This window comes from Engystomops pustulosus, chromosome 2 (genome assembly GCF_040894005.1).
Source record: "Engystomops pustulosus chromosome 2, aEngPut4.maternal, whole genome shotgun sequence".
NCBI lineage: Eukaryota > Metazoa > Chordata > Amphibia > Anura > Leptodactylidae > Engystomops > Engystomops pustulosus.
In genome coordinates this window covers 11,175,599-11,198,571 of record NC_092412.1, presented here as the reverse complement: position 1 = coordinate 11,198,571, position 22,973 = coordinate 11,175,599, and the positions used below count along the sequence as shown (strand labels likewise).

General features: G+C 45.6%; 2 protein-coding genes across 2 annotated transcripts in view; one reads left to right on the top strand and one right to left on the bottom strand.

Annotated features, from left to right (window-relative positions):
* LOC140116889 (uncharacterized) overlaps nucleotides 1-22,973 on the bottom strand; it is a 448,339-nt gene that overhangs the window by 88,862 nt on the left and 336,504 nt on the right. The window lies entirely within an intron of this gene.
* LOC140119838 (uncharacterized) lies at nucleotides 397-8,658 on the top strand. Its single transcript, XM_072139255.1, has 3 exons — nucleotides 397-591; nucleotides 3,832-3,913; nucleotides 6,199-8,658. Exons 1-3 carry the CDS (start codon nucleotides 412-414, stop codon nucleotides 7,278-7,280), a joined length of 1,344 nt encoding a protein of 447 aa, XP_071995356.1. The 5' UTR covers nucleotides 397-411; the 3' UTR covers nucleotides 7,281-8,658.

Sequence of the window (22,973 nt, the reverse complement as noted above, 5' to 3'; positions counted from 1 at the left end):
CCCCCGTGTGTCAGGAGGATGGACCCAGAGCCCCATCACCGAGCCTCCACCTCATTCACTGATACATGAGCAGAAGATCCTAGAACTTACCTCCAGGATCACTGAGCTGCTGAGCGGAGAGGTGAGCGCTGCCGGGAATGCTGGGACATTGTACAATAACACAAGGGAGGGGTCTGGGTGATGACTGTGTCATTGTGGGTGTCAGGTTCCTATAAGGTGTCAGGACGTCACTGTCTATTTCTCCATGGAGGAGTGGGAGTATATAGAAGGACACAAGGACCAGTACAAGGACATCATGATGGAGGACCACCAGCCCCTCACATCACCAGGTAAGAGGAGACCTTCCTGATTATAGAGGACAGAGCAGGTGTGAGGTCACCTCCTCCATCATCTCATCATCACATATAGACAATGTATCAGTCACTGTGTATATTTCCTATAGATGGATCCAGTCAGAGAAATCCACCAGGTACATGTTCTAGTCCTGAAGATTCCCGAGATGTTAAAGAGGAATCAGAGATGTGGCCCAGTTTTCAAGACTTTCATGTTGTTAAAATGGAGCCAGAAGACTACATCCCTCTGGATCGTCAGGTAGGTGGAGCTGAGGTTCCTGTGGATGTGATGAACTACTTACCTTCTCCAGCAGCAGTGGGTGGAGGGTCTGGCAGAGTATAAATCCTCCTCTTAGTATCTCTGAGGAGTATTATTAGTGGAGGAAGAGGATGAATTTGGAGTAATATGACGGATCAGTATATGACCTGCAGGTCTCTGTCACATGACGAGGAGTCTGGATATTTGTAGTGTAGACATTCGGCTGAATTGAAAACAATTTTTAATGGATCGGTGTCCGTGGCCGCTATTATATCAGACAATAGGGAACATTTACTAAGGGTCCGCATCTCTGATTTGCGCCGCATTTAACAGGCGCATGTGACACAAATCAGGGGGGAGTGGCCGTCGGACAACCGGATTGATTCGGACTGAGCACAGGATTTAAAATTCAAATTGTGTTGCATCCAATGCACTCACCTACATCGGGAAGAAGAAGGTGAACTCCGGCGGACCTGAGTGGGGAGTGACAATTGCAGGCTATCGAGGCGCGATCTTAGTGAATCGCGACAGGCTTCATCTTGTTGGACACTCTGGATCGGGGATCGCGACAGGACTGGGTAAGTAAATGTGCCCCATTGTGTCTGTTCTGTTATAGCAGAGCGCGTCCTCGTCTGTTTCCTCTGATCTCTCCGGATATAATAAATGAGAATCCTGGATAATCGGGTGTGAGGTGGAAACATGGAAACCTATGTTTATGTATTTCGTGACTGCAGCCCGGTTGTACTGACTCCAGTAGAGGACAATAGAGAACTGGAGACAATTCTAGCGCTCTACAATCGGTCCCAGCTCTGACTTATCAGAAAGTGGGGAGGATGACAAAAAAACCCTACAATTATACATATTGAATAGAAAAATATGCAAATCGGTGCAGCTTAGGCCCACTATACCCTTAACCCTTTCCCTGTCAGGCGTTTCTGGAAATTTTGTAATCCATTATTGGCCAGAGCAAGTTGTACAATTTTGACACAAATCACAGAATAAAGATTTACACTAAGGACTATATAGAACTAGGCACCTTCATGCAATTTTGATTCAAAGTGTTTTTTTTTGGGGTTTTTTTTAATGCGTAGAAATTGATGGCAAAATAATGTCCCTCAAAAAGAAAATAATTTGTTTCACACCTCATAAATAGATGTGTAAAAAAAACACAAAAGTCCCCTAAATGCCCCATATAGCGTAAAACTTCCAAACACCATAAAACTTAAAATCGCCACACAAACAGCACATATTGGGTATCCCCACATACATAACTACCTGTAATATAAAATCAAATCATTACTGAACCCATATGGTTGATGCCATTTTAAAAAAAAAAACTAAAAAACACAGCAAAAATTATGATTTTTGCTCACCCAACCAAACAAAAAAACACCATAAAAGTGATCACAAAATCACATAAATCACATAAAAAGTACAACTCGCCCCGCAAAAAATAAGCACTAAAACATCTCAATCAACAAAATAAACAAACTCTTACGCCGCTTAGTAGACGGCAATGCAAAATTAAGGGATTTTTCTTCCGTACAGTCAGACATAAAAAAGCACTAAAATGTAGATATCGCCACAACCGTACTGACCCACAGAACACAATTGACACGTTATCTACACTATTTGGCTTATAAAACACAAAAAAACACGTAAAAATCAATTGCTGAATAGATTTTATTTTTTTGCGCCCCACCCTAATAAAGCTAATAAAGGTTAAACAATGGGCTATTGCGCCCCGAAATATAGTGTTACTGTAATCCTTTTGGGGTCTAGTTTTTAAAATATGTCCACTCATTGGAGGTTTTTACTGCCCTACTCCAACTAGGGGCTCAGCCAATGAGACACATTACGCCCGAAATTTGTTCCAGCAAAATCCACCAATAGACGCTCCTTCCCTTCCGAGCCGCGTTGTGCGCCCATACAGCAGTTTGTGATCACATGTGGGATATTATTGCATTCAGGAGAAACTGGGTAACAAATTATGGGGTGCGATTAATTCTTTAACCACTTCTAAAAATAAAAATTTAGATATTCACTTACATGAGCCAATGTAAATATTCACTATAAAATATCTGGGGTGGTAAAAAGCTCAATATAAACCTTAATGAATTCTCTGGGTGGTGAAGTTTCCAAAATAGGATCATTTATAAGGAGGTCACTGTTCTCATAGACTGTAAGCTCTTGTGTCACCCCCTCATCCTCATAGACTGTAAGCTCTTGTGTCACCCCCTCATCCTCATAGACTGTAAGCTCTTGTGTCACCCCTCATCCTCATAGACTGTAAGCTCTTGTGTCACCCCCTCATCCTCATAGACTGTAAGCTCTTGTGTCACCCCTCATCCTCATAGACTGTAAGCTCTTGGGTCACCCCCTCATCCGCATAGACTGTAAGCTCTTGTGTCACCCCCTCATCCTCATAGACTGTAAGCTCTTGTGTCACCCCCTCATCCTCATAGACTGTAAGCTCTTGTGTCACCCCTCATCCTCATAGACTGTAAGCTCTTGTGTCACCCCCTCATCCTCATAGACTGTAAGCTCTTGTGTCACCCCTCATCCTCATAGACTGTAAGCTCTTGTGTCACCCACTCATCCTCATAGACTGTAAGCTCTTGTGTCACCTCCTCATCCTCATAGACTGTAAGCTCTTGTGTCACCCCCTCATCCTCATCGACTGTAAGCTCTTGTGTCAGCCCCTCATCCTCATAGACTGTAAGCTCTTGGGTCACCCCCTCATCCTCATAGACTGTAAGCTCTTGGGTCACCCCCTCATCCTCATACACTGTAAGTTCTTGTGTCACCCCTCATCCTCATAGACTGTAAGCGCTTGTGTCACCCCCTCATCCTCATACACTGTAAGCTCTTGTGTCACCCCTCATCCTCATAGACTGTAAGCTCTTGTGTCCTCCCTCATCCTCATAGACTGTAAGCTCTTGTGTCACCCCCTCATCCTCATAGACTGTCAGCTCTTGTGCCACTCCCTCATCCTCATAGACTGTCAGCTCTTGTGTCACCCACTCATCCTCATAGACTGTAAGCTCTTGTGTCCTCCCTCATCCTCATAGACTGTAAGCTCTTGTGAGCAGGGCCCTCACTCCTAATGTTCCATATGATAATGTCTTAATTTACAGAATATGATGGTGCTATATAAATAAAGATTATTATTATTATTTTATTATTTGTCCATCACTTGGATATAAGAGAATCTCTGGAGACATTTCCTTGTTTTCTCAGGTCCTTCATGTTGGATCTTTCCAGGAAAGTTGTGGTGGAAGGAGGAGCGGAGAGGAAATCCCCTCATCAGTGACAGAGGAGGGTAAGAGCCTTTCATGTATCTTGTGGGTTATTCTTCCCTTATATACTGGAGATAAACATTAGAGAATAATTGATTTTACAAATTAATATAAAACCTTAATTTTGCAAAAAACAAGCACATTGACAGCACTGACTGTAGCACAGAGAAGGCTTATAACTACATTTTCCCCTTCACCACGACGGCACCAGGAGAGAGGGATCCGCCCTGAGGAACAGGAAACCTGAGCACATAAAAACAAGCCCGAGGGGTTTCCTGTCCCTGGAAGGGAACCTGAGAGGACCGGCGGTGACAGGATTCAATACATTCTGTTACCCTACTAACCTTCTTGAGTAGGGCAGGGTGCTTCCTGAGGAATGAGTACCACAAGAAAACAAACCCTGGGTCCCCTGACTGACAAACAATGCATAAAATATCTGCATAGGGAACTTGCAAGAGATCCAAGGAAACAAGGTACAACGGGAAAAAAAACGCCCTAGTGAGTGACGATAGGTTTATCTAGCGTTGTGCCGGCCGACAGGAAATGGAATGACATCACTTCCGGCTGCTCGCAACTTGGGAACTTCCTAGCTCTCCTCCTCAGGCTGATTTTAATTTATAGATTTATTATTATTATTCAAAAAACCTCTGTTACGATCGGACGGAGCTTGGTTTTTATGTGCTCAGGCTTCCTGTCCCTGGGGTGGATCCCTCTCTCTGGTTGGGCCATCGTGGTTCAAGGAAACATCATCACCGGTCAATAACTAAATTGTGAGTTTCTTGACCATAACTTTGCTACTAAGGATTTTCCAGAGGTTTTCTATTGGGTTTAGAGCAGGACTCTGGGCTGTGGCCGTTTCATTGTCTCAATGTTTTCTATTTCAAGGAACTGCTTTACTGCTTTCCCCCACTTCTCAAACCTTTATAACCTGAAAACCCACCTCTTCGGTTTCGTTTGCAACGCACAATAACTGCTCTGCTCCCCCACCACATGTCTCTACCTCCCCCTAAATAGATTATGAGCCCTCACCGGCAGGGTCTTCCTCCCACTTGTCTCCTGATCTCTGTAGTTTTGTATTTTGTACTTGTTTTTGTCTTAATGTAATGTAAGTGACCCCCTACTGATTGTACAGCACTAGGGAATTAATGGTGCTCTATAAATTAATAATAATATTTTATAATTGTAACCCCAGCCAAAAAATTTTTTTGGTCTCTGTGACAAATGGATTTTAAAACTTTTGGGTTGTCTTAACCAGGATTAACAATTAATCTTAATTTCAGACGCCTTTAATAACTCATACAGCTGATCATTGTAGCCTGGAACTAAAGTACAGTAAATTACCAACATCCAGAGGGCTGTTTGTAACTAGGGGTCGTCTGTAAGTCGGGTGTTCTTTCCCACAAAGACAAGTTTCTTAAATGTACTCAGGATAACAAAATAACACATTCTGTAATTCACTGTTATTAACAAAAATGCTGCATTTCCAACCCATCTCTATCAGTCCTGGTATATACAATTTCAGTTGCCCCTAGACACGACCCTGTAACTTCTGACTTGGGGTCGGCAGACATCTTGGAATTCTGTGTGAGGCCGTGGAGCTGAGATTTCTATCTTTCTCTGCTCTGAGCCTCTAGCCCCTCCCCTGCAGTCGAGGACAGAACTCACAGACACTCACTTCCTGCTGGCAGCAGCCTGAGAACTGCAATCTACAGAGAGATGAGCTCTTTGTCTGGGGCGGAAGGCACAGGAGATCTAGTGTGTTGTGGAATGGCAGCGATCTAGGAGAGCTGAGGGTGTCATTGTGTGTAATAAGCATCTCATCATTTGTGATCTCTGATCTATCTCATCTCTCTATGTGTCAGATACTAGTACAATGTTCAGAAGGTAAATGAAAGTGTAGATAAACCTTGTACCCTGATAATCTAAGCACATTGTCAGCACACAGCATCTCATAGCACAGAGGAATCATGAACTGTCTGCTTAGAGACACCCTGGAATTTTACACTGACCATCACTGAGTGACAGGAGCTAAAACAGCAATAAAACTGAGTAAAATGGTGAAGTAGAGGGTTAAAAATTATCTTTATTGTGTAAACATCACTAGGGGATTGAGATTTGAGAATTTTCTTTCATTGAAAAACCGCTTTGGGGACCTCCTGTACAATCAAATTATATGTCAATGGTTTATATTTGTAATATACATAATTTTTCTGTAGATGACTGTATGTTACTGACTGGCCGCTTTACTTCTGCTCATAACTGGGGAAAAGGAAACCTCCAATACTGATTTCTTGGTTATATTTTCCAGGAGATGAAAGTACAAGAGGTTCCCGTGGAGAAGTAGAAGATTATCAAAGTCACCGAGAGGAAAAGATTTTTTCATGTTCAGTATGTGAGAAAAATTTTACCCAGATATCAAGTCTTCATCGACACATGAAAATTCACACAGGAGAGAAGCCATATTCATGTACTGAATGTGGGAAATGTTTTAATCAGAAATCATATCTTGTTGAACACCAGAGAATTCACACAGGGGAGAAGCCATTTTCATGTACTGAATGTGGAAAGTGTTTTTCTCTGAAATCTAATCTTGTTATCCATCAAAGAACTCACAAAGGGGAGAAGCCATTTTCATGTTCACAATGTGGAAAAAGTTATACTCAGAAAGCAAATCTTGTAATTCATCAGAGAACTCACACAGGGGAGAAGCCATTTTCATGCTCTGACTGTGAAAAATGTTTTACCTCAAAATCAGAATTACTAAAACATAACAGAATTCACACAGGAGAGAAGCCATTTTCATGCACTGAATGTGGGGAATGTTTTAGTCGAAAATCGTATCTTGTTAGACATCAGAGTAATCACACGGGGGAGAAGCCATTTTTATGTACTGAATGCGGAAAAGATTTTACCTCAAAGTCAGAATTAATAACGCATCAAAGAATCCACACAGGCGAGAAGCCATTTTCATGTAGTGAATGTGGAAAATGTTTCTACAAGAAATCAGTTTTTGTTCAACACAAGAGAATTCACAGAGGGGAGAAGCCATTTTCGTGTACTGAATGTGGGAAATGTTTTATTCGGAAATCACATCTTGTTACCCATCAGAGAATTCACACAGGGGAGAGACCATTTTCATGTACTGATTGTGGAAAATGTTTCAGCGATTATTCCATTTTTATTAGTCACAAGAGAATTCACACAGGGGAGAAGCCATTTTCCTGCACCGAATGTGGGAAATCTTTTAACCGGAAAATATATCTTGTTGAACACCAGAGAATTCACACAGGAGAGAAGCCATATACATGTACTATATGTAAGAAATGTTTTAGTTCTAAATCATATCTTCTAAAACATCAGAGAGCTCACACGGTAGAGAAGCCATGTTAACATTCATTGTATATTTCGAAAACCAACCTCTTATAAATGACCTACGACCATACGATACCTGCCCTGCTATGCTCCCCACCTTGTGTCTCATATGTAGATTGTAAGGCCTTAGGAGCCGGATCCTTCTTCCATGTGTTCCTCATCACTGTAGTTTTTGTCTTTTGTAATTGCATATGTTCTCATTTTAAATCGACTAATTTCTATTTAGTCATTATTAACGATGCAGGGTAGATCCCGGCTATGTATATTAGGGGCTCTGCTCCTTCTGTCTACTTAGAAAACCAACTTTATTTTATGTTAATGAAACCCAAGTGCTCTGAGGGGCGTCACATGCAAAAAAATACCCACAGTCCTCCCCTTTGAACAGCTAAATTCCAGTCTATAGTTTCTATTGGTACTTGCCATTGCGCAATGCCCTCCTCCCAATTCCTTTATTCTATCCTCCTGCCCTGTGATTGGACTGTTCTGCTCTCGGGGATCGGGAGGACCTAAATATCCACAATTTATGCACATTTAATATGTGTTAAGTCTCAATCTGAATCGCAGCCAGCAATGAAGGAATGGAGAACCTCTGTCCCTTCCCTGAGGAACATGCAGAACTTCTAGAATCATATAAATATGTATCCCCTGCAATAAGTAATAAGCGTATTTAGATTTATTTCATCCTCCAATATTACCTTACGATTTTATAACATGGATCGACTTCCAGATCCTAGTTGTCATAGGTGCAGGACTTCGTGTGCCAGTTTGTTGCTCACGATATGGGACGGCAATTTACTCCCAAGATTTCTGGAAAAGTGTCACTCTACAACTACTCTCTCTGAAATTGATGAACAATCTGTGGATTTAGATTCAAGATTTTGCCTATTTTGGAGTTTTGGATGAAAAGTTCTGGCCTCGTTATGTCTTTCTTACAGAAAAATTGTTTATGGCACGAAAGACAATAGCCATTCGATGGATGGATCCCCGTCCTCCTGGGATTTCTCAATGGAAATCTTTGGTAAATGCTGTTGTCCCATTTGAGACGGGTATTTTTTTTTTTTTTTTTTTTTTTTTTATAAGCAACGTTCACATGCAGAGAAATTCCATAAAATATGAGATACGTGGTGTGCTTTCCCTCTAGACTCACTAGTCTTCCTCTGTGTCCTCTTTGCTTGAAGATCCTCCTTCTCCTCTAGTATAATGTACATTGTTAGTAGCCATTTTGATCTGATGGATCTCTACCCCTTTGTACTTGGATGTTGGACTTTGTTCAGCCATTACCACACGTAATGAGTGACTGGAAACCACATTTTATAAGTTATAGTTTTGTATTTTTACTGGGTTTTTTTCTTATTCATTTTTGTGTGATAATACAAAATTATATGTTTTGCTTGGAGCCTCTTATATACCTTTTGTCATTTCTTGCTGGTGTATATCTATTTCTGATGATGTATATACATATGTTTTTATTGTTAACTTGGAGCCACCTTAATGTTAGAATATCCTGTTAATCTAAGACCACTGTGCTGATGTCAATGTAGTGGGAGATACAGTGGACCCATATTGGGAGAAAATTTAGGGAGTTTGCCTTTTCGCATAATGCTCTGATTGATGCCCTCTATCAACTTGGGTCTGACGTGTACCTTCTACAGTCTAAAATAGCAGACTTAAAAGATCGGTTGCGTTGAAATAATATCAAATTTTCGCGACATCCTGGAAATTGTCCCATCAACAGACTTGCTCAATTCCTTGAGGGATTTGATGGAGACTCTTGATGGTGTACCATATACCAAAGACAAAACATCTTGATTGATGAGGTACCCAGAACGGTTCTAGACCGTTTACATTTCTTTAAGATTGAAGAGAGGTTGCTGATGTCTGCAAGGAAGCAATGCAAGCTCCTGGAATCCTATGAAGCAGCCGATTTAAGTAGAAACCCGGAAGTGGCCAGCGCCAAACAGTGGTGTACTGCCCTTTAAATCTTCGAGAGCCGCCGCATGCGTGGCCTAGGGAGCGGGGACACGAGCACCGACCGGCCGGAATAGTAGCAGGAGCGAGGAGAGGTAAGTGAGGGCTGAAGAGGAGCACGGGTATGTCTGCGTCCGAGACGTGGATTGCAGGGACACCCATGACCGTACCCCCCCCCCCCTTCATCCTCACCCACTTCTTGGAGGAGAGTCCGGTCTATAATATTCTCCTCAGGCTCCCAGGATCTCTCTTTGGGCCCAAACTCAAGGAAGAACCGCTTACCTCTCACGGTCTTGATGTCCAGTACCTCTTTAACCTCATAGACATCCTTGGAGTCAGCCTCAGGAACAGGAGGAGGAGATTGCTGAGAGAAGCGGTTCAAGATGACAGGCTTCAGAAAGGAGACGTGGAAGGAGTTTGGGATGCTCATCGTAGGAGGAAGGAGGAGCTTGTACACCACCAGATTGATTTGTTGAATTACTTCAAAGGGGCCAAGGAAGCGGGGACCCAGCTTGTAGCTAGGTATCTTCAGCAGGACGTATATGGAAGATATCCACACCTTGTCACCCGGAGAGAAGACAGGAGGAGTCCGACTGTTCTTATCAGAATGGGTCTTGGTGCGGTCAGTGGCTCGGAGAAGAGACAGACGGGTCTGTTCCCAAATTGATTTGAGATCCTGTACCAGTTCCTCTACTGCAGGAACCTCCGAGGGAGTAGAGAGAGGAAGAAGAGGATGAAGGATTCCAAGGAGTTATAGTAGAATTCAGCCCATGGTAGCAGACAGGACCAGTCATGTTGACAGGCTGAGACGAAGTGGCAGAGGTAACAGCCCAAAGTCGGATTAAGCCTTTCTACTTGACCATTTGACTGAGGGTGGTAAGCACAAGAAAAGTCCAGTTTTACTTGCAGCTTGTAACACAAGAAACGCCAGAACTTGGACACAAACTGGACCCCTCGGTTAGACACGATGTGTTGAGGAAGTCCATGCAGTCGGAAGATATGCTGGAATAACAAACTGGCAAGACGTGGAGCAGAGGTAAGACCTGGAAAAGAAACAAAAATGGACATCTTGGAAAACCGGTCAGTCACCACTCAGATGACGGTATTCCCAGAGGACGGAGGAAGATCTGTGACAAAGTCCGTAGCCACGTGAGACCACGGTTGACTGGGTATCAGCAACTGAAGCAGCAGGCCAGCCGGTTTCAGACGAGAAGGCACAGGAGCTGCAGGATCCCACGAAGTCCAGAACATCTTTGACCAGGTCAGGCCACCAGTAGTAATGGGAGATCAGAGCCACAGACCATTGCACCCCAGGGTGCCCAGCAAGATGCAAAGAATGTCCCCAAGACAGGATTTTTTTCCGGAGTGCAGGTCGGACATACAGCTGCCGGAGATCCACCGGAGCGGCAACAACCAGTTGCTCTGGAGAGATAATATGCCGAAGGACCGGCTCCTCTCCAATGACTTCAGAGGCACGGGAAAGAGCATCCGCCTTGATATTCTTCTCCGCAGGATGGAAATGGATCAACAGGTTGAAGCGTAAAAAGAAAATAGACCAACGGGCTTGCCTGAGATTAAGGCACTGGGCTTTCTGGAGGTACAGGGGGTTCTTATGTTCTGTATACACAAACCGGATGGTGAGCTTACTACAGTAGATATCGGCATTCTTCCAGAGCAGGTTTGATGGCTAACAGTTCTCTATCTCCAATAGAATAATTTCTCTCTGCGGAAGAAAAAGTCGTTGGGACCTGTCTGGGTGAGCACTGCCCCTACACCTACGGAGGATGCATCAAACTTAAGAGGAAAGGACTTCTCAGTGTCAGGCCTGGAGAGAACTGGTGCCGAGGCAAAGGCGGACTTCAACGTAGAAAAGGCTTCTTCAGCTGCCGAGGGCCAGGCACTCTTGGCACCCTTCTTTGTGAGCGCAATGATGGGGGACACCAGAGTGAAAAAATGCGGAATAAACTGCTGGTAATAGTCCGCAAAACCCAGAAACCTCTGTATGGCTCGTAGACCTTCTGTGGCAACACATAGAAGGACAATCTTTACTTATAAAGAGCTCCTTTTTGCAGAGAAACGGGCTCAGTACGGTACCGGATAGGACAGGATTTGTCTACTGAATATATGACCAGAGGCTTCTCGAGAGGAACCCACCGGAATGTGATGCCGGGAGACCAGAACAGCATCCAAAAAGTTCCCCGCAGAACCGGCGTCCAAGAAAGACCTCTGTCCCAGAGAGGGGTAGCCCAGGCCAGGGCCTTTCCGGAGAGGAGACTGACAATAAATGCCACCGTGGACCGCTCAGTGACAAACTGAGACTGCAAGAGTGCTATGTGCAAGGAGCACTGGGTAATAAAGCCCCTGCACAATTTGTGGTCCCCATCATACTTGTCAGGCATAGACAGTCTTAGCCTTGGTTCATCGGCAGGATGACAAGTCGGGGTAGCAGGAGAAGTCGCAGGAGTAGTTGCAGTAATCTGATGCTGAGAGCCAAGCAACTGTTGCAGCATGGCGGTGACTTGTCCTAGCGAGGCAACCTGCTGGGACTGCTGGACCACAACGGTGGTAAGATCAGCCAGTTTCGGAAACGGCACCTTGGCGGGGTCCATGGCCAGATCTTGCTGTCCGGGCTCTAGGTCAGTGAACACCGCGGACAATGGCACAAGCCGACACCTGGGACCAGAATATAAGTGCAGTGGCAGCCAAAGTCGAGGTACAGAATAACAATGCAGGCTCGAGGTCGGGACAGGCAGATAGACTTTGTACCGTTTCCGCCTGCCCTGACTAAGTCAGGTCTGGGATCAACAACGGAAGAGCAAGCAGGAACAGCAATAGCAAGGAAGCTTTCTCTATGGGGGTAACAGCCGGATTAAGTAGGAACCTGGAAGTGGCTAGCGCCAATCATTGGTGTGCTGGCCCTTTAAATCTTCGAGAGCCGACGCGCACCGGAATGGAAGCAGGAGCATGAAGAGGTAAGTGAGGGTCGGGGAGGGTGCCGCCACGAAGAGGGGCACGGGTGTGCCTGCGATCCGAGACGTGGATCGCAGGGACACCATGACAGGAGTCCAAGTGAGGAGTCCACCATCAAATCACCGAAAGATGGTTACACTCTTCTTCAAAAATGGAGATTTGATATTCCTGACCCACTACCAGCAAAGAATCCTGATCCACCTGGCAATTCTACACCCATCTGGCTCTGCTGTCCTATGCGATGTATAGTTTTCTAACCTTTTAGTTTTTTCAGACAAACTGGTTTTATTTTTTCCCCAACCAGCTTAACAGCTGAATGATGCTAGTCCAATGTCTATTGTTGCTAGTTGGACTTGGTTCATTGTTTGTCTTCTCACAATATATATCTTCTAATCCAGGTAACAAGGGTGAAAGCAAATTCTATAGAATAATTTGCTGATAATGGTTAGGAGGATCAAGATCCATTTCAATTAAGGGAGAAAGACGAGGGTTTTCCAGCACTCAACCAAATCCTTGAGATGATAAAATTTTAAAACAACTTTTATTCCATAATTTTAAAAACATAGATTGATTGCCATGACAAAAAATGGAAAAAACTTTCGTTTCAGATCTAAGCGATCCTTAATCGTAGTTTATACGAAGTATACCGCAAACAAATGTTATATAGGATCGTCACCATCGGACCATCCCAGAAATGCGTCAGAAAGCGTCATCTCAGGTAAGTTTAAACCTTAAAAGATTAAACGTTAGTCAAATACAAAAAAGAATGAGTTAAGAACGAATAAATGTACATTAGATCTCTACGGTGGTTTAAACCTGCAGGGATACAGGTGTTTAATGTGAGGATCCAGTATGCCTCTCTATCATCTCAAGGATTTGGTTGAGTGCTGGAAAACCCTTGTCTTTCTCCCTGTTACAAACTGACTCCAACTCAGATATTCCGTGCACCGACAGAGCAGGACAATATAGAGGTGAGCTGAAAAGAAGTTTTTTCCATTTCAATTAACACTAAGGCTACATTCACACTGCTGTTGCCCGCCCGTACCGTACCGGGCAACGGCAGTGCACGGGGAGAGGAGGAGGAGGTGAGCGCAGCTCACCCCCGCCCCTCTCCATAGGGATACATGGCGCACAGCGCCGTATTACGGGTAAAGATAGGACAGGTCATATCTTTTTCCCGGGTACGGAGCGGTACGGTGCCGCATGGGTGCCCCTTAGGGCGCCGTGTGTCCATTGCCGTCTACGGAGGACGTATATATAGGTCCTCCATACGGTAGTGTGAATGTAGCCTAAGGGTCACAAGAACCCATACAAGAGATCCGGATTGTGGTCTGATATCTGGTAATTATAGGAAGACATTCTCTTTTTGCTTCTAATCCAGTTAACAACCTGATAGCTAGTATAGGTATATATCTTTTCTTTTATCATGCTACATATAAGGGTAAAAGCATATTCTATAGCATAATTTGCTTAGAATGGTTGGGAGGATCAAAATCCATTGCAATTAACACTAAGGGTCTTATCTGGCAATTATATGAAGACATTGGGGCTCATTTACTAAGGGGCCGAATTGCCGGATTTCCCGAATATTAACGATTTGCGCGATTTTTCCCTGAATTGCCCCGAGTTTTTGGCGCACATGATCGGATTGTGTCGCATCGGCGCCGTCTTACGCACGGCGGAAATCCCCCCAATTTCCGTTGCGTGCAAGATGGCGACGATGCGACACACGTCAGGAAAACCTGATGGTTTCGGGAAAAACTGTGGTATTTAAAAAATAATTTGTGTCGCTTTGCACGCACTTACATGCACCGAAGAGCAGAAGGTGAACACCGGCGGACCTCAGTGCAGCAGCGACACCTCGGGCGCATGACCTCAGTGAATCCCGGCAGAACCCCAATCCTAGTCGGAGAGCGCACCGCTGGACCGCGAGTGGACCGGGTAAGTAAATGTGCTCCATTCTCTTTGCTCAGGATACCCGTATTATGTTCAAATATGGTCCGAAAATATATTATTCCTCTTTACCTGTCCCATTATACTAAGAAAACCAGGACTACCCTCATTGCTATAAGGAACATGGTAGCTTTTCAGGAAATTAAAGTGGTAAGAGATGCCATGAACAGATATACAATTGTAGTCTGTACTATCAATAATCCCCCAACACCACTAAGTCTTGATTCTTTACCAAAATTCCTTGTATTGTGCATAAAGATCACCAAGGGGACCTGTTGATTGGTAATGATTCCTATTCCACAGCAGATCCCATTGTTGACTGTTTATCCACTGGCCCTAGCCGGGTCAGAGGGTTCGGTAACCTTTGGCAACAGGATTTGTTTGACATCTGGATGGCACACCATGGAACTGAAAGGGACTCTTCATTCAATTCTATGGTTCATAACTTGTAGTCTCGGATATATGTTTGTTATCGATAGGAACTTTCTTTCAAGATCTATTAAGAGTCGTGGTCAGGGAGGAGTTCAGGACAGGCAGCACAGGATCAGAGTTGGGGACAAGGCAGAAGGTCAGGTCAGGCGGCAGAGAATCGGAGTCAGAAACAGGAATCAAGGTCACAACGGGAAATCACTATAAACAGGAACAAGTACTGGAGACAGAAAGATCAGCTGACCAGCCCCAATCATCGTCATGCTTGCCCTCTAAATCAAACAGAGCCGGTGCGCCGAAGCCTAAGCGCCGCTGGAGCGAGGTTAGGTGAGGTTGCGTTCGGGCTCCAGCGGCACACGTCTTGCGACCTGGAACATGGATCACAGGACCATCTGTGACAGCACACACAACCCCCTTTTGGCCTCGCCCCTTTTCTGGACCTGCAGGAATCTCTGCAGAAGACCACGGTCCAGGATGTTGTCTATGGGCTTCCGAGACCATTCCTCGAGACCGAACACCTTCCATTCGATGAGAAAGAACCGCTTGTGTGGTACCACACCGGATCATAGAGGAGCCCACTGAAGGAGGAGATGATCAGAGGCTTCTCAATATGGACCACAGGAAGATGATGCTGGGAGACCAGGGCAGCATCCACAAAATTTTCTGGAGAGACAGAATCCAGGAAGGCTGAAGCTTGAAACCGGCTACCTGTCCCAGAGCTGAGTAGAACAGAAATATAATATCGGATGTAGAGAAGCTTTTTTCTCACCTAGGGAAGCTCCTTCCAAAAAACTCTAGATGCGTGCATTTACTGGATGCTGTGCTCCGAGTGCTCTGAGCTGGCACAATAAAGACACATTCTCCTGTCGTCTGGAGCGTTCTTGGGGAGTCAGGTGATCTTTATCCACCTGTATGGCCTCCTCTGGAGCAGACAAGGAGGGCGGCTGTGGTGGTCTTTGGAAAACTGATATCAAATGGGGCATTCAACGGGTCCTGATCTGTGCTGGTTCAAGACGCTGCTGGAAATCTTTCTCTAAGGCACGAGGCACAAAGATCCGACAGGGGACACAGGATGAGGCCAGCTATTTATTAGGGCAGGCGGCCAGCCCATTGGTCAATCCACAACTGCTCATGTACCGGAGGTAACACCGTCCCTGCGTGCGTTTCGGCTTGAATCGCCTCATCTGGAGGCCTTGACCCACATGTGACCGTTACTTGTTTTATGGGTGCATAGTGAGGCGCAGAAGGGAAGGGGTGCCCTGCAGCTTCCAGGATTTTAGTTTTATAGTCTCATTGGTGGCCTTTTAAAGGCTATAAAATTTTAGTTTTTTTCGTTACTGTTGGTTAATATTCCCTATTGTTGAAAGTTAAAAGCTTTTTTTTTTTTTAAGGGCAAAAGTAGAAAAGCATCAATTCTGTACTGGATTTTTAACTTTTTTTTTTGGTGTTCAACGTATAACCTAATAATAATGTTATCTTTATTCAATAGTCAAAATGATTATGGGTATACCATACTTAGATATTTTTTCTTATGTTTTACTAAATTTGCTAAATCAAACATAATGTGGGGAAAAATCGATCATTTTTGCATCTTCCAAGTGGCATACCAATTTTATTTTTTGGTTACAGAGCTGGTTGATGGCTTTTTTCTTTTGCGGGACAACTGTCTCATTCTGGAGTACGTATGTGTTTTTGATCACTTTCTATTGCATTTTTTGTCGGATGAAATAGGTAAAAATCACAATTTTTGATGGGAAAAGTTTAATTTTACTTTGTTCATTAAGTTTGTTCAATAATGATCTTTAATTCTATGGGTCATTACGTACGCGGTGATGCCATATATGTAGGGTTTGTGTTATGATTTTGCCTTTTTTTGGATTATATGTCTCTTTATATGTTTATGAGGCTTATAGGCATTTTTAGTCATTTAGATCTGATTGCTAATTTTTCCAACTTTCACAAAAAATATATGCGCTTAATAACTCCCCCACCAACAAACACGCAGATTTCTTTCGATAGCTAAAAAAAAAGCTCTGCTTCAAATTGTTGACAGAAAAGTTTCTCCCTTCTGTTCAACCATAAGTCGTAGTCTGATTCTTAACTAGGTTTGTTAGCCTGTGATGAGTCGTGGAGGAAAGCCATGTAAGCTTTCACCAGAGCCCGCCGCAAAGCGGGTTGGAATTTCTGCGGCGTGATACCACCAGGTCATTCCACAGGCGAGACTTTGTCTGGAGGAAGGTGAAGCTTATAAGACACAGAATTGATGCGCTTCAGTACTTCAAATGGACCCAGGAAGTGAGGACCAAGTTTATAGTTAGGAATCTTCCCCTGGGGAGAAGACTGGAGGAGGCCTGTGCTTCTTGTCCACCTGGGTCTTGGTGCGGGCGGATGGTGGGAGTAAAGACTGACGTGTTTGCTTCCAACAGGATCTGAGATCTTGGACCAATTCCTCCATGGCAGGAACATCAGAGCTCTCAGAAAGAGAGGAGGACCAGGATGTAGTACATACATAATAAAAAATGGAGCGGAGCTGGCAGATTCAGAGTCCAGAGAGTTGTAAGAAAATTCTGTCCATGGTAGTAGGGTGTCCATGAAGCCTGAAGATGTGCAGGAAGAACAGGCTGACAAGGCACGGGGCCGATGGCAGACCTGGCAGAGGACCAAATTGGGACATCTTGGAGAACCGGTCCGTTACCACCCAGATGATGGTATTACCCGAGGAAGATCGGTGATAAAGTCCATTGCCATGTGAGTCCACGGGCAGCTGGGTATCGGTAACGGCAGAAGAAGACCAGCAGGTTTAAGACGAGATGGCTTGTTTCGGGCACAGGAAGTGCCGTACATCCCTGACCAGATCTGGCCACCAGTAGAAACAGGAAATGAGGGCGACGGAGCTCTGCACCCCAGGGTGCCCAGCCTTTTCCGAAGGGCAAGTCAGACATAAATCTTGCCAGGAGGAAGTTGCCGAAAGTCCACTGGAGCGGCAACAACCAGGTGCTCAGGAGGAATGATATGTCTAGGAGCAGGATCTTCCCCAACAACATCCAAGGCACGAGAGAGAGCATAGGCCTTAATATTCTTCTCTGCAGGACGTAAATGTATCAGGAAGTTGAAACAGGAGCAGAAGAGAGACCAATGAGCCTGTCTTGGATACAGACGCTGGGCAGGAGGTACAGGAGGTTTTTGTGATCAGTATAGATACTGACTGGATGACAAGCACCCTTCAGAACATAATGCTATTCTTCCAAAGCAAGTTTAATGGCTAGAAGCTCCCGATCACCAATAAAGTAGTTCCTTTCTGCTGCTGAAAAGGTCTTGGAGAAGAACCCACAGGTGAGTGCCTTTGGGCCCATTCTGGGTGAGAACCAACAGATGAGGCATCAACCTCTAGCAGGAACGTTTTCTCAGTATCAGGCTGGGTGAGAACAGGAGCACATGGAAAGGCAGACTTCAGCTTGGGCTTAGGGTTGGCATTCTTCTTGGTCAGCGCCACAATGGGAGAAATGTGGAATAAACTGTCGGCAGTGATTGGCAAAGCCCAGGAATCTCTGGATAGCTCAAAGTACCACTAGATGTGGCCACTGAAGTACTGAATTGCATTTTTTGGTGTATGCTCTTTGCATGTGAAGTGTCAGAGCCCAGGTTGCTTTTCACCCCCCTATTGTTTTTTGGTGTAACACTGAAGTACTGAAGACAACTTTGCAAGATCCATCTGTTGTCCCTTGCTTGAGATGAAATTGGCACATCTCGAGTTTGGCATATAGGTAATTGGCCCTTAGGCGTCTGAGAACTTGCCATACATGGACCTGATGGGATTTAATGGGGCAGATTTACTTACCCGGTCAGTTCGCGATCCAGCGGCGCGTTCTCTGCGCTGGATTCGGGTCCGGCCGGGATTCATCATGGTAGTTCCTCCGCCGTCCACCAGGGGGCGCTGCTGCGCTGAAAAGCATCCGAATGCCCTGAAATTCACCGAGCCGGACCAAGTGAAGGTAAGCGCGTCCCAAGCGACACTTTTATTGTTTTAAATGCGGCGGTTTTTCCGAATCCGTCGGGTTTTCGCTCGGCCACGCCCCCCGTTTTCCGACACGTGCATGCCGGCGCCGATGCGCCACAATCCGATCGCGTGCGCCAAAATCCCAGGGCAATACAGGGAAATTCGGCGCGAATCGGAAATATTCGGGTAACACGTCGGGAAAACGCGAATCGGGCCCTTAGTAAATGACCCCCAATGTCTGTGGAAAACACCAGGATATTGTCTAGATAGACCAAGTAAATCTCTGAATACGTCGTTGACATATCCAAAGGGCATAACAAGATATTCCAAGTGCCCATCTCGAGTATTGAAGGCAGTTTTACATTCATCACCTTCACGTATGCGGATGAAGTTATATGCCCCCCGCAGGTCCGACTTGTTGAAAACCTTGGCACCACGTAGATGATCAAACAGTTCCGTGATCAGGGTTAGAGCTTATTGAGACTGCAGTAAACGATGCACGGATGGAGAGATCCATGCTTCTTGGCCACAAACAAGAATCCCGCACTAGTGGGGGATGAAGACTTGCGTATAAAGCCCTTCTGCAGTTTCTCTTTCACATAGGCGGACATGGCCGCGGTTTCGGGAACAGAGAGGGGATACACTCGACCCCGTGGAGGAGATGCGCCCGGCATCAAGTCTATTGGACAGCCATAGGGTCGGTGTGACGGCAGAGTCTCTGCTTGCTTCTCTGAAGAGACATCAGCAAAGTCCAGATATGGTGCAGAGACGCTTGGAGGCAAGGCAGGTCCAGACAATGTGACTGGCATTCTGGTCCCCAGTGGAGAACTTCACCCGTCTGCCAGTGGAGCAGCGGTGCGTGGCGCTGCAACAACGGAAGGCCCAGAAGAACTGAAGGCATGCATCGGTTTAGCATGTAAAAGGAAAGTCTCTCCTTGTGAAAGACCCCCACTTGTAGGCATAGTGGCGCAGGAAATCATCCACTTCTAAGTGCGTTTCCTGTAGCAGTGCTATATTCGGGTGAAGCCGGCCTGTATGTTGCAAGATTTGGTCGTTTTTTGTGGGTCTCGCAGGCCCTTAACATTCCATGTTATGACGTTCATAAACTATTTGGTTAGATAAAGGTTTGTTGTCATGCATTAATGGGAATTTTGGCCAACAGGGGATGGGCTCCATAATCCTGCAACGCGGTGTCATATCCCCTCCAAGGGCAAGGTTCTAACAGTGAATGTAAATAGAAACATTACTCAATCATAAGAAACAGGCAAGAACTTTGAAGGTATAGAACAATACTTTTCAACAATGTAAGTAAACCTTACAACAGAACAAAGGACACCTCTAATCGTAGTTTAACAATGACCATGGAGTCGGAATAACTGGTCTCCATTCGGGCCACAGGTATTCTCTTTTTCAGTGTGCAAGGAGTGTCTAGAGCTCCCGGCCATATCTTTCCGAAGGCGAGCTTGTTCTACTGTCCATGCGCGGTCTGGTGTTTAGTACTAGCCTAGTTAGGCTAATGTCTAGAGATGAGTGAACACACTCGTCCGAGCTTGATACTCGTTCGAGCATTAGCGTACTCGTAACTGCTCATTGCTCGGACGAATACTTCGCCAGCTCGAGAAAATGGCAGCTCCCGCCGTTTTGATTTTCGCCGGCCAGAAACAGAGCCAATCACAAGCCAGGAGACTCTGCACTCCACCCAGCATGACGTGGTATCCTTACACTAGTAGTGCAGCTAGTACCATATTGTGAGGAATTTGCAGGGAGACTTGGGAACGTTCTATTTAGCTCTTAGTGACACACATATCCAACTCAAACACCGAAGTGGGACAATTTATTAGGGGTTTGATTGAATTAGGCACAGTCTGACGATTTTTTATTTTTTTTTTTCAAAACTTAAAGTGACTTAAAATCCAGTTCTGGTGTGCTGTCAGTGTAGGTTAGAAACTAGGCCTACAAGAACCCAACTGACTTTCTTAGGCCTACAATAGCGTTATATATATATATAATATATATATATATAATTTTGGTGATTTGCTTGTGGCTGGGCTTGCTGGCACTAGTAGTGCAGCTAGTACCATATTGTGAGGAATTTGCAGAGAGACTTAGGAACGTTCTATTTAGCTCTTAGTGACACACACACCTCAAACACCTAAGTGGGACAATTTATTAGGGGTTTGATTGAATTAGGCAGTCTGCTGATTTTTTTTTTCTACTTTTATTTTTTTTTATAACTCAAAGTCATCAGGCACAGCACAAAATCCAGTTGTGTGCTGTCAGTGTAGAAACTAGCCATAGCAATAGGATAGCATCGTTTTGAAAAAAAATAAATAAATAAAAATAAAACAAAAAAAAAAATCCAAAAAAATTTACAGTTTACACTTTAATTTTGAAAATGTTGAACCCGAGGGCTAGGGGTAGAGGACGAGGGCGTGGGTGTCCAACTACTGCAGGGGTCAGAGGCCGTGGTCCTGGGCGGGGTGAGACACCACCTTCTGATGAGGGAGCAGGGGAACGCCGCAGAGCTACACTCCCTAGGTTCATGTCTCAAGTTACTGGGACTCGTGGTAGAGCACTGTTGAGGCCAGAACAATGCGAACGGGTGATGTCGTGGATTGCGGACAATGCTTCTAGCCATTTGTCCACCAGTCAGTCTTCCACACAGTCCACCCATGTCACCGAAATCAGCACTCCTCCACCTCAGCCTCCTTCCCCCCAGTCTGCCCCCTCCCAGGAAAATTTGGCATTTGAACCAGCATACTCTGAGAAACTGTTTTCTGGACCCTTCCCAGAGTCACAAACCACTTGTCCGGTTGCTGCTGAGCTCTTTTCCGATGCCCAGGTTTTCCACCGGTCGCAGTCTGTGGGTGATGATGACATTGTTGACGTAGTGGAAGAAGTGTGTAAAGAGGTGTCGGACGATGAGGAGACACGGATGTCAGACAGTGGTGAAGTTGTTGTCAGGGCAGGAAGTCCGAGGGGGGAGCAGACTGAGGGATCGGAGGAGGATGAGGTGACAGACCCAGGCTGGGTTGATAGGCCGGGTGAACACAGTGCTTCTGAGACGGAGGAGAGTCCTCGACGAGAACAGGTTGGAAGAGGCAGTGGTGGGGCCAGACGGAGAGGAAGGGCCAGAGCTGGTACATCAGCGCCAAATGATTCACGTAGTGAAGCTCCCGTGGCGAGGGCTAGATTTTCGGAAGTCTGGAGGTTCTTTAAAGAAACACCGGATGGCCGACGGACTGTGGTGAGCAACCTGTGCCACACCAGGATCAGCAGGGGTTCCACCACTACCAGCTTAACCACCACCAGTATGCGCAGGCATATGAATGCTAAACAAGGCACACCACTGCTCCTTCCTCTGTGTCATCTGCTGCCTCTGCTAGTCAGCCCCCTGCCCAGGACCCCGGCCCAAACACCTCCCGTGCGAAAACCACACCTTCGCCTCCACAATCCTCCACAGCATCCACCAATGTCTCCATGCACTGCGTTCAGCTCTCCATACCCCAGACGCTGGAGCGCAAGAGGAAGTACAGTGCAACCCACCCACACGCCCAAGCCCTCAACGTCCACATCTCCAAACTACTTAGCCTGGAGATGCTGCCCTATAGGCTGGTAGAGACCAAGGCCTTTCGCAAACTCATGGCGGCCACTACTTTTCCCGATGTGCCATCCCAGCCCTGCACCAGCACGTGTCAGACAACATCATCCGTGCCCTGACCAACGCCGTTAAATCTCATAGTTCAGCGGTTCCTCAAGACATACCCCAATCTGTCTGATTTGCTCACAAAGGTACGCCGCATCTGTGGGCATTTCAGGAAGTCCAGCACAGATGCTGCCACTCTCAGGGCAGCGCAGCACCGCCTCCAACTGCCCGCTCACCGACTGTTGTGCGACGTGCCCACGAGGTGGAATTCAACATTAACCATGTTATCCAGAGTTTACCAGCAGCGCAGAGCGATTGTAGACTGCCAGATGTCAACTTCCACCAGAACTGGTAGTCAGGTCAGTCAGCTTCCTCAAGTCTACAATGAGGAGTGGACGTGGATGTCTGATATCTGTCAGGTGCTGAGTAACTTTGAGGAGTCAAGACACTGTCACCTGTCCCCAGTCTCGGCAGAGTAGGGCTGATCTTTACAGAAAGATGGTGAGGGAGTACGTAGCTGACCATACCATCGTCCTAAAAGATCACACAGCTCCCTACAACTACTGGGTTTTAAAGCTGGACATGTGGCACGAACTGGCGCTGTACGCCTTGGAAGTTCTTGCCTGCCCTGCCGCTAGCGTGTTGTCCGAGTGGGTTTTCAGTGCAGCTGGTGGCATCATCACCGATAAGCGTACACGCCTGTCGACTGACAGGCTGACGCTTAACAAGATGAATAACGCCTGGATTT